At 34.5% G+C, this 13207-nt stretch overlaps 1 protein-coding gene across 2 annotated transcripts in view; it reads right to left on the bottom strand.

Annotated features, from left to right (window-relative positions):
* BAZ1A (bromodomain adjacent to zinc finger domain 1A) overlaps positions 1–13207 on the bottom strand; it is an 89808-nt gene that overhangs the window by 44309 nt on the left and 32292 nt on the right. For both annotated transcript variants that reach the window (XM_019644730.1, XM_019644731.1), the window contains 3 exons: positions 7745–7888; positions 4311–4412; positions 1468–1555 (listed from right to left, as the gene is read on the bottom strand). In XM_019644730.1, coding sequence (XP_019500275.1) covers positions 1468–1555; positions 4311–4412; positions 7745–7888 — 334 coding nt within the window. The remainder of the gene's footprint in view (positions 1–1467; positions 1556–4310; positions 4413–7744; positions 7889–13207) is intronic.

Here is a 13207-nt window from a genome sequence, read left to right as displayed (position 1 = left end):
ATATATATATATATATATATATATATATATATATATATATATATATATAGTCACGGGATGTAGAGTATAGTGTGGGAGTTGAGTCAAGGAAACTGTAATAGATATGTATCATATGGGGGGGAAGTGGGGCGGCGGATTGGAGGCGGGGGGTTGTCACCTCGAGGGGTAAAAAGTATAACTACTGCACTGTGTTGTACAGCTGAAACTAATTTTAAAAAATGTGTATTTCACAATAAAAAATAATTTAAAAACAAACAAACAAACAAACAAACAAACAAACAAACAAACAAATAAATAAAATAGAAAAAGCCCCATGGAAATGAAACCTGTAAAAAAAAAATATTTCTTTCGGATGATTCTATCTCATGTTTTCAAGTTTTTACAGTATTTTGTCAACTGTGAATTTTGATGTCTAGTTGCCTAGGTTTATACTGGGGTACTTATATTTTCTATTTGATTTGAGGTCCTCATTATATTCACTGAAAGTATTGTTTTCTCTAGCACTGGCCCTTGAAATCTATTCATGACATTTTAAACCTACATAAGTTTATACTGTAAAATCAATCTCATCCTTGGTATTTCTTTTCTATTGCTCCTCCTAAGTACTTCGACATGCATAACATTAAGATTTGTTTCATTTCACTTCCTTCTTTTTCTGAGTTAGATCTAATTTTATTTTTCCAAATAGTTAACCAAATGACCCAGTTTTATTTAGTACATAATCTACTTTGATCTCTAGAGATTTAAAAAGCTGCTTTTCAAATAGAATAAACTCATCTATTCACTTTTTTATTTCTTTTTTTATGTAACATTTACAAATAATGAAATGCACAATCTTAAACATTCAATAGTTGATTTCTGACACATGTATATATCTCTCTAACCCATTCTACTGCTTTTTTACTTAAATTTAGTGTTTCTCCCAATGTGAGTTAAATATTTCTCATTTTTAAGAATGTTTTAGTTTTACTTTTTAAACTTTTACTCTGTGTACAATGTGAGTTTTCTAAACTTGATTTTTTCCTTTTCTTAATAGTTATGAATAAAATATAATCTATCTTAGTATTGGTCTCTGATGTTTTTATTACATATATTGTTCTATCAAGCAGGATCTATTTTAGCATTGTTCTTTGTATCTACTTTTGTGAGCCAGAACCATACTATTAGAAAATTATAGTTTCCCCACCCCCATAACTTTGCTTTCCCCAGGTTTTTCATCACCTGATTGATATTTTTTACAAGGAAAGAAAGTGGTAGTACCTGAACTACCTAGCAATTCTAGAAATTGTGAAAACAGTATTTAATCCAATAAATATAAAGAAAATTACTAAAAATTGGCTCTAGATAAAAAGAGAGCTATTTTCAACCAACTTTGAAGTAATATTTCTTCAATGTCACCACTTTATATTACTAACCATTTCCCTATTTTTTCTTCTTTCTAACAAATAATTTCACCAGTCTAATTACCTTAATTTTAAGGACTCCATCGTGTGATTCACAGTGTTGCTTCAGAAAAAGCTTTAGTTTATCACGAGAAAACAGCTGTTTTCTCCGGCTAACAGGGAAAAAGGGGGTGAAAGGAAAGTATTAGTATCAAAGAATTCAATCCAAAGTCCATAACCTCTATAAATCCATAACCTCAATTTCAAGCCCAGAAAAGAACATTTCACTTTCTAATAGTATTTATGTAGAAGTAACAAGAAACTTTATACAGGAGTATTTATGTAGACTGTTGTAAAATCTACTTGATTGGGTCTATTATAAAAGTCCATTAAAAATAGTATATGCATTTATTGCTTAGGAACTGCTTAGAAATCAAATAAACCTCATGGAAAATATATTACAGAGAGTGAACCAAATCTTATAAAATTAGGTGATCATTCCTACAAGTATCACCATTAAAATTCTTTAAAAAGTTAAAGCCAATAGGCTACCAGATGTCACATAACGCTGAGTAAATCAACATTGAAATGGATCTTGTGAACAGAGTTGAACATGGGTTTTATCAAATCCTAAAATATTTTGTATTTAAACTTCATATGGCAGCCAACAAATTCATGGGATTCTAATTAAAGAGAATTAGAATTCTTAAGATTCTAAGAATATACCTTTGTTGATTCTTCCTTGCCCCCAAATTCAAAAGGAGCAAACACAACTGTAACCACTACCACAAACAAAACAAAAACAATAAACAACACACAGTATTTCTACAAAGGTTGTGGAAAGAAAGTACATGTTTTAATTCACTGTATTCCTTTCAGGAAAAAGTGAAGTTAAAAGCATATATGAGTGAATAAACAATGTAGGAGTTTTTAAGTAGTGACCCTCCCAAATATGTATTCTTTTTCTATAGTATAGAAAGGACTACCTGAGAGAAAGAGTTCTAGTTTACTGCTATGTCCCAGCACCATATAGGAGCTGACAAGAAGGTAATTATCTGTTTACTGTTGAGTAAATATACTAGTCCTTGAGAACTGTATAGTCTCATATGGCACCTACTAGCCACTTGTGGTTTTTTAATAAAATTAGAACTTCAGTTCCTCACTATTGCTAGCCACATTTCAAGTGATCAGTAGCCACAATAGCCACTGGACAGCACACATATAACGTTTCCATCATTGCAGAAAGTTCTACTTGTCAGTGCTATTCTAGCATATCAAGTCTTCCTTAAAGGAACAGTACTACTTTTTGATACTAACAAGAGATGCAAGTCATTTAAGCCTTCTATTATCAAGTATAGCTTTCTTACCTCATAATTCTTTGGCTTACCAATTAGGAAAGAAATGACTTAATTAGACTGTAACCAACATCTAGCAAAATTATATTTAAAGTATAAGTCAAACAATAAATGCAAAAATGAAAAATATTAAATAGAATTATATTACATAAAAAACTAAACTAAAGGCAAACTTAAAGGCAAAAAACGCCAAAACTCAACTATAAATAAGGAAAACATTGGTAGTTTTAACTATGTTATTCATCAGCCCATAAACTGAACAAATTTAAAAGTATGAATAATCCATGAGCATTATCTTGGGAATTTTTTTTTCGATATACAGTAAAATGCAGAATGCTTCAGAGATCCTAAATTAATGATGGGCCTAAAAAAACCAACTAAAGGGCCGGCCGAGTGGTGCGTTGTTTAAGAGCTGGCTTGGGATGCCAGAGGGCCCCAGTTAGGATCCCACATATGAGGGCCAGTGACACTGCCCTCTACTGCTAAGATGCTGAACAACAGCTCAACCTGGAGCTGGGCTGCTGTGAGTCGCTGGTCACAGCGTAGGCTGCAGCCACTGCTGCAGTGGGTTGCCATGGGCTACCATGTGTAGCCAGCAGCCAGCGTGAGCGGCCAGCAGCCGCCGTGAGTGGCCGTCCAGAGGCCGGCGACTGATCTGCCTCACCCGGGAAGAGTGCAATGATGGTGCCAGCTTGGGCCAGAGAAGCAACATCCTCCACAACTAGACTGAAGAACAAAAACAACAGCAACTTGTCTGTTCCCCTTTCCCCCAATTCCCCAGCGCTGTTCCCATCCCCCAATTACCCAATAAAAATCTTAAAAACAAAAACAAAAACAAAAAAACAACTAAAGACAAAACTACATACACCAAGTAATATATCCAACTCAGGAGTCACTCAACATTTATATTATTATCACTTTTCTTTGGCACATGAGTATATATGGGGCAACAGGAAAGAGAGAATAAGTATAAATATTTTACATCAAATGAAATGCAAGACTGACTCCTATGTGGCTAGTTGATAGTTGGCTGATAATGTCAACTTATTTTCAGATGACTAAGAGCCTAACTTCAAAGGGCAACAATAGGGATTTTCCTAAAATATATCTATGTATCCTAGAGCCATTTCTTTTAAATATTAGCCACTCACTACCTCTCTCTTTTGATTAGGCTTCAAAGGGAAATTTTAAAAAATATTCATTTTTATTATTTAACTTTCTTAAGGAATGAGAAGAGACTGATCAGATGTTTGTGATAATGAATAAAATATTACAAATGTGACATATTTGTAAGTACCATCAGATTTCTCAGCTTTGAAAATTGAGTTCTCTCATAAATAGGATCCTTTTTAATTTCTTAGATGTGAAGACTATTGGGGTTAGTTACTGATCTAAACAAAGGGTTCATGGAATCCAGTAGGATTCACTTTATCAGTCTATGAGCATATAAATGTATTTATAATATTTTAAAAAGGGAAGCAATCACTTGTAACACTACCCATTTGTTCTACATCAAATCTTAATTCAACGTAATTATACTTTAAACCAGCATAGAGAAGATACTGAATTTTACCTGATTTGTGTTGCTTTAACAATAGCACACTCATACAATTCTTTCTTAGTGGGCTGCACCTTGTACTTGAATAATAAGGGATCAACTGCATCTCTTTTCTTCCTAAAAAAAGAGCAAAGATACAAATCACTGAATACATTTTTTTTGAAATGTGAGATATTAAATGGACATCTATTTCTAAGAACATAAAATCACAGAATCGAATGCATTTTTATTTTAACTAGGACTTTGTAAGTTACTGATATTCCTCACCATTCTATAAGCCAAAATACCGGGGGTGCCAAGAAAACGTATACAAGTGGACACTTCGGTCAACGTTGCTCAAGCAGTAGTTCGCCATAATCAGAAGTGTCTGACGCTGATGGTAACCACTTTGAGCACCTCTTGTAATTGCAGAAGTCAAATGTGACTTGGATTCATCTTTTGTTATTGGTATATATTGAGTATTACAATTTTAACAGTTTTTTCCTTTCCTAAAATGTGTATCCATTTTTTTGGCACCCTCTGTAGTACAAAGCACCATTTTATGTTAGATAGGTATTTTAATTACTCATTTGATAAATTTTCCCTGAGTGAAGAAATTAACAAGAGATGAATAGGCACAGAGCACCCAGTTTAGGTTAGATAAATTTATAAACAAATAAATAGCTCTTGAATTTGCTTTTAAACTTTCTTCTTCATAGCTATGTAATCCAAGAGCAAAAGTGGAGATAATGTAGTTTACCCTATTTTAAGAATTGGCAAAGAGGGTACACATTTAATCCCTGCCTCCAACCAACTTCTCATCTTTTCTTAACTTTGAGGCATTCATTCATCCACTCTGTTATAAAGTTCAACATGCTACAAAATGGAAGTACCACATAAAAGAACAGATATTGTATAATTCCACTTATATGAAGCATCTAGAATAGGTAAATTCAGAGACAGAAAGCAGATTTAAGGTTACTAGGGGATGAGGAGGAAGGAGGAAATGGGGAATTATTACTTAATGGATACAGAGTTTCTGTTTGGGGTGATGAAAAAGTTTTGAAAATAGTGGTGATAGTTGTACAACACTGTGAATGTAATTAACGCCACTAAATGGTACATTTAAAATGGTTAAAATGGCAAATATTGTTATGTGTTTTAAGACACAGATACACAGACAAATACTATCCCACAAAATGCTGGTGATCATTTTGAGCACCGAGGCTTGATTCTAAATATGTGGCCTTAGTATATCTTGCAGATACTATGAAGTATGTGATGCTGGGCAAATTTTCTACCTCTGAACTTCTATTTCTCCTCGATACAAGAATATGACTATGGCCATCTACCTTTATAGAGTGGTTCTGAGGAGCAAATAAGACAACATATGTGGGTGCTGTTTGTTATACAGTTTAACTCATGGAAAATGCCCAGTAAAGAACTGTTCCATTCCCTTCCTTTCAACCCATCTACGGAAACATGAGAAAACCCAGATTATGTTTTGTTGGCAGGGAACAACCTAGAAATAAATTTCTTACTCAAGTTAGGGAATTAATAGAAATAACTCAACAAAGTAAAAGTCCAAAGATGACTTTCACCCTTCCTGGTATTTCAAGGTACAGCAGTAGCAATCTATAAACAAGTAGGCATTTTATGATGTTGATGTACAGTGAAGGCTCAGATTCTTCGAGAATCACAGATTAAAAGTATTTATAAATAAAGTAATTGGCCAGCTTACTCACTTTTCCTACATCAAGTGTCTATTCCAAGTACCTACAATTCAAGGGATAGGGCACAGCCTACATAGGCTGGAAATTATGAATGATTATGCCTATGGCCAAATTCAGTTGAACTTTGTGATGAGCTTGTTACAAGTGGGATTTACCAATGGAAAATTTCCTCTAAATGCTACATAACAGGCAAAATATTTACTATTATTCATTGGGATTCTGAACTAATTTGTTTTGTACTCAAGGTAACAAATTAGCCACAAAATATGCAGGTAGATCATATTTATATCTAAAAGGAAGGGAAAGGACATTAATGCGCTGAATAACAGAGTGTCGGACCTAAGAATCTAGACATTCCTCATCTCAAAGCACCTCAGAGAACCTAAAAGAATTAGAAGAGTGAATTAAAAGTTACTACAAAGTAACCTGAAATGATAAATCATTTTTAAATGAAAAAAATTTAGATAAACAAATACTTACTATATTTAAATATCAATTTAAAAAATATTTTTTATATACAAATCTGATGTCACCCTTCAAGACTCATCTAATATATAACTAACTCCATTCAAAGGTTATGATCTTTGCTATAGTACATAAAAACACACAAACTACTACTGTTAGAGGTGCTAAAGGACACATATTCACTACCATAATACCCAAACTCTTCATTCAGTGAGAGACCCAGACAAGTGACCTTAATTTCTTTTTCTGCATAATAGTAGCAACTCAAAAAAACAAAACAAGATGTATCAAAGGACTTATACAGGTCCATGTCATGCTTCATTCACTCTCCCAAAAATCATTTTTCTGTCAGACAGTGTACTATAGTTAGATGGCCTCATGCAAAGCCAATCCTAAGGCTCAGGTTCTAGTTAAATAAAAATAACAATACTCTTGCAGAACCAACAAATATGTGTATCAAACACAGTGCAGTGCCTAGACACAGTAAATGCTCAAATGCTAGTTACAGATACAGTAGTTCAAATCAGACAAAACGAGAACTTGAATTACAGGGTTCTGAGAGACAGAACTTGATAGTTACTAGTATTTCAGGAGCAAAGGAGTTAAAGGAAGTAGTTAAGAGGGGCCTCAGGTTTCTTATTTGAATATTATGGGACTGTTCACTGAAAATAGGGAAGAAAAAGAAAGACACAAGACCGGCTAGAGAAAGCACTCTTAAGTCTGAGATGCTTAAAGGCAGAGAGGGAACTGAATGGAGCAGTAAAAATTTAGACAGTTCAAGTGGAGGATACAGAAGGGAGCTGAGCTAAAACACGTAATGGACTTTCAATCAGTTGAGGACTCAGCTGAGATTTTAAATTTACTTGCAGATAGTGCCAATCTATGAGTGTTTGTGTGATTTTTCTCCAAGAGCACTCAGCTGACTCAACTGACTGAATTCCAGGAGGTTAAAGAGTTTCTTTACTATATGCACCATAAAATGAATAAGGATAATTAAAGTACAGAATGAATTTTCCCAAGTAAACAAAAGTGGAATGTGTAAGTGTAATTGAATGAAGTGAGCCTCAATTGTTCTTAAGCTGCTGATAAGAGTTAGTTGGGTAAGTTTCAATTCTGCAAACTCTAATGTGTTGTTGAACCACACTGTTTAGATGAACAGTATTTCAAAGTATGACTAGAAAGGAAGAAGGAGGGATTAAAGAAAAAATTGTTTCAATGGGATATCATTAGGCAATCTGATATACATTTTAAAAATTAATAAAAATCACTTACCCATTTTGAAAAGAACTATTCTGTGTTTCTGAATCATCACTATCACTGATAATAATAGTTTCTCCATCTATACTGCTGACATGTCCATTAGCAAAACCATTTTGATGTGATGGAGGGAGGACTTCCAAAATCCTACACTGCAACCTGAAAGAAAATGATATATTTAAAAATGCAAATCATTTGATATTTTACAATCAAACATTTCAGAACAACCTATTTTGAACAACTGAAAAGTTATTTTCTTTTATAGAAACTATGGTTGATTAATGTAACCAATTTACTAAAAAAGAAAATCTGTAACATCCAATTTATGCAAAGGTTAGCTACAATTTAAAATAATACAAAACCATTTTAAAGGTCAATTTATCAAGATTCTTGGCATTTATATTCTTAACTGAAGATACTATTTGGAAAATCAAATTCTGGCATAATATCTCATTATACAGATCGGGTTTTACAGTTTTTCAAAGTCTTCAATATTTTAAATTCTGAGTTTCTCTTAATCATAACCACTTTTATTCTCACTGTAATTTCTGATCACTGGAAAGCTTCCTATTTACTAACTCTATCACCCCTATTTTGGCTTCTCTTACTCTGTTCACTCTATCAGAATTTTATGGGATACAATTTCAGACTCATTCACCACAACTGAAATATTCCTCAATCCTATTTTTCTGTGCCAATTTTCAAGTGAAATAATTAAAAGGTGGTATATATCCATACAATAAGGTATCATTCAGCCAAAAAAAAAAAGAAAAGAAATGAAGTACCAATACATGCTACAGTATGGCTAAACCTTGCAAACATGCTAAGTGAAAGAAACCAGGTGTGAAAGGCTATAACAGTATATGATTCCATTTATATGAAAAAAACAGAATAAGCAAATCCATAGAGATAGAAAATAAATGAGTAGTTGTCAGGAACTTGGGGGAGAGGGTGAGAGAGGAGAGCAACTGCAGTGCCTACTAATGGGCACTGGCTTTCTTTTTGGAGTGTAGAAAATGTTCTAAAATTAGTTTGTAATGATGTGCAACTCTATGAAATGCTAAAAACCACTGAACTATACATTTTAAATGGATGAATTTGATGGTATGTGAAATATATCTCAAGATGTTAAAGATAGTACAAATAAAACCAGGGTAGGGAGGAAAAAAAGAGGGAGAGAGGAAGGAAGGGAGGGAGGACAGGCATTGCTGGAATTATATATGTGGTACCGCTACAACTCTTAGGCAATCTGGGGGGGGAGGGAGGTTTTATTAACTAAGAATATTTTAAGCACATATATACCTATCAGTGGGTAAATCCCTATTCTCTAGAGAAAAAGTGGTTCAAGATTAGACAATTAGCTCACTGCATCATTCACTTGGTCATCCCATGTCATACACGAGTTTTAATATATTGTGGGCATTCATAAGACTGCTTGTCTATTCACCAGCCCCACTCTCCTAAGAACTTCATTCTTCCCACACCCCACCTTCTTCCATATGGCTGCTAATACAGCTGCCATATTACCACAAGACTCTGGTCAGAGTTAGTTGATACTGTGGGTAGGCACCTTTTTGCTGAGCGAATACATCTTTTTCAAGATTTAAAAATCTGGAATCTAGAAAGTAAAAATCAGTTCCTCTTCTTCTATCATGGAATCTCTAAGATATAAAATTCTGGTACTGTTGGCACCCATGTTTCCTGTCACATAGAGCGGGGCAGTGTGCAATGAGAGAAGATAAAGCCTAAAAGAGAGAAGAGAGAAGAGAAGGCAGGGGTACTAGAGGCAATCAATTCTCTTATTCCTGTACTTTCTCAGACTTAGCTGCACCTTGCCCATGTCAGGTTTAACTGTTTAATCTTTCTTTTGATTCAATAAACTGATAATCTGCCCCTTTGCATATGTTTTTTTTCAAAATGAATTTTTGTCACAGCCAAAATAAACAGAATTATACAATTCCAGGAAGAAAAACGGTATATTTAGAGCTGGTTCATTTGTGGAAGCAGGTGGATTTTTAAAAGATAAGAGCGCTTTTCATTAGTGTACCTTTTGGCATATGCTTATATTCTCCCTTAGGAAAACATCTTTAGTACTCCCTACAATATCTAATATTGCTGTCAGGCATAGAGAAAATCAGGACCATTGATTTCCTGTTAGAAACTTTGCACTGGACTCAAATAGAAGGAAGCAACTGGTTCTACAGTACCCCAATGTTTAAGAATCAACAAAATGTAGACTATGTGGGTGAATTCAAAGCATTCAGAACATCTTATCTTCCACCTTCACTCATTTCCTCTCATGCTGAGACTTATACAGGTTAAATTAAAAGTATTGCATATGGTTCCTTTACAATTTTGTCTTAAAAAATTTGAGAAAAAAGAGAGGAGACTCAAATTACTAAAACTAGAAGTCCAAGTAGGGACATTACTAGTGATTTTACAGAAATAAAAAAGATATAAGAAAATACTATGGACAACTGCATGATGGCAAACTGGATAACCTAGAGGAAAAGGAAAAATTCTTTGAAACACACAAACTACCAAAACTGACTTAAGAAGAAATAGAAAAGCTAGAGAGATCTATAACTAGCAAGACTATGGAATCACAAACCTCCCAACAAAGAAAAGCCCAGGACCAGATAGCTTCACTGGTGAAGTCTACCAAATATTTAAAGAATTCATACCAAATTCTTCTCAAAATCTTCCAAAAAATTGAAAAGAAGAGAACACTTCTTAACTCTTTCTATAAGGCCAGCATTACCCTGATACACAAATCAGACAAAGACATGGCAGAACATGTAAAGAGCTCATAACTCAACAAAAAACAAATAATCCAATTCAAAAATGGGTAAAGAATCTGAATAGACATTTGTCTCCAAAAGACAAAAATGACATTAAACACATAAAAAGATTGCTCAGCATCATTATTCACAGAGGGAATGCAAAGTCAAAACTGCAATGAGATACCACTTCATACCCACTAACATGGCTATTATTTAAAAAACGAAAAAATGGGAAATGTCCAGTGTTGGTGAGGATGTAGAGAAATTATAACACTTGTGCACTGTTGGTGGGAATGTAAAATGGTGCAGCTGCTGTGAAAAACAATATGGCAGTTCCTAAAAAGATTAAACAGAATTATCATATGACCTGGCAATTCTACTTCTAGGATACATACCCAAAAGAATTTAAAAAAGGAACTCAACAGATATTTGTACACCAGTGTTCATAATGGCATTATTTACAATAGCCAAAAGGTGAAAATGACTTAAATGTCTATCAACAGGTGAATGGATAAACAAAATGTGGTATACACACACACCATACAGTATTAGCCATAAAAGGGATGAAATTCTGATACATGCTACAACGTGGATGAACCTTGAAAACATTATGCTCAGTGAAATAAGCCAAACACAAAAGAACAAATATGCATGAATCCACTTATATGAAGTATCTAAAATAGGCAAATTCATAGACAGAAAGTAGAATAAAGACACATAGAAATAGACAGAAAGTAGGTACTGGAGTGAGGGAGAAATGGGGAGTTATTGCTTAATAGGTACAGTTTCTGTTTGGGATGATGAAAAAGTTCTGGAAATAATAGGGATGGTTACACAACACTGTGAATGTACTTAGCACCACTGAATTGTACACTTAAAAATAATTACAACAGTAAATTTTATGTTATGTTTATTTTACCACACATTTTTTTTAAAAAAGAAACATTTTTGTGTCCTAAAAGTAAAGCTTAAGAAGGCTCAGTCACCAAGCCAGTATTGGTAGCAAACGGAAATGGTGTCAAAAGAATTGAAGGGTTAACTTTCACTACTGGCTGACAGAACTAAACCAGTTAAAGAGGAACAACTACAGGAAATCATATCAAAACTTGTTAGGTAATTATGTAGTCTAATGATAAAAAGGTTTTGTAATTTAGTGACATGAACTGCACAAAAATAAGCAAGGAATGAAACAGACCTACTTTTGAAGGGCCTGGGTATCACATCCAGGGATCAGATTGCTCAGGGTTCTAGGAGGTGATGAAGAAAGCTTTGCAGTGAACCTTTGATAAGGTTCTTCAAGTTAAAAAAAAAAAAGATGGCTTTCACTGGCAGAGCCCAGGTGAATGACCCTAAGTGGTGATGGTGGTGGTGGTCATGAGGGAAAAACAAAGCAAATGGGTGTATTCTGGGCACAGGTATGTTTGGTGTAGTGCTTAAAATGGTGTGTGACAGTTGTTTGAAGGGAAAAGTTGATGATCCCAGGAGGCCCACAGAGCTAAAATAATTTAAAAACATTTAAAACCAACAGAAAATTAACACACAGAAATGCAATTCCCTGACAGAGGAATAAGGGAGAAGGAAATCAGTACAGCATAGGGACATTGCCTAGAACATAATAAATTAGATATAAATTATACTAGTTACTACCAATGCTACTATTGGCTTTGTACCACACCAAAACAACAGGCATTTCTAGCTAATCTAATCAAGGCTAGGCCTCTTGTTGGTACTTAAACTTCAATTAACTACTCAAGAAGTCAAGTCAACACCTAATAGATTTCCAAAGAGACTTAGATGATGTCTTTCAAACCCACTTGCTACAATTTCTTGGTTCTAGGGAGTCCAAAGATTGAAATATAAAAAGTTTGAAGAATCACAATATAAGACCCAGATAGTGGGTCTCTGAGAGCACAGAAAGTCTCTAATTAAAGTTATGCCCCATTATGAGGACAGAGTAGAGGCTGATGATCAAGATGATTCTTACTATTATTAGATTTCCTGAGTGCCAGATAAGTATAAAAATTATACATATTTCTCTACTCTTATCAATTCTGCAAGTTATACATTTTCCAGAAGATAAACTCAGGGTCAGAGAAGTTAAAGCATTCGTTCATGGTCACATAACCAGTAATGGTACAGTCAAAATATCATTTGACTCTGAAGCCCATATACTTTCTAATCCGCCCCTTCTATTACTGGAGTTGAGGGGAAACAGCAATGCTATATTGACTCAAGGGTATTTCAGAGCTTTTAGGCCAAGGCAGTTAACAAGCTCCTGAAATGTTAACAACTTAAAACATTTCAGAGTGAAATCAAGTCTGTGGAACAGCAGCAAGCACAGAATGAAGACATGGCAGAAATTAGCCATAAATCTGTAACGGCAACAAGCTAAATAAGGAAATAGCCTTTTATGAGTGTATTCTGGAATGGTATATAACTCTCCCCCAAAAAAGCTGTTTTTGTTTTAATAGTCATAGTTCATTTTATATCTCAAAATACAAATTCATTAAAACAAAAGCAGGGAGGGCCGGCCGAGTGGCACGATGGTTAAGAACAGGCTTGGGAAGCCAGAGGGCCCCAGTTCGGATCCCACATATGAGGGCCAGTGACACTACCCTCTACAGCTAAGATGCTGAACAACAGCTCAACCTGGAGCTGGGCTGCCGAGAGTAGCCGGCGACGGCGTAGGCTGCAG

Source organism: Hipposideros armiger, unplaced genomic scaffold (genome assembly GCF_001890085.2).
Source record: "Hipposideros armiger isolate ML-2016 unplaced genomic scaffold, ASM189008v1 scaffold_90, whole genome shotgun sequence".
NCBI lineage: Eukaryota > Metazoa > Chordata > Mammalia > Chiroptera > Hipposideridae > Hipposideros > Hipposideros armiger.
This window is presented reverse-complemented; position numbering and strand designations above follow the sequence as displayed.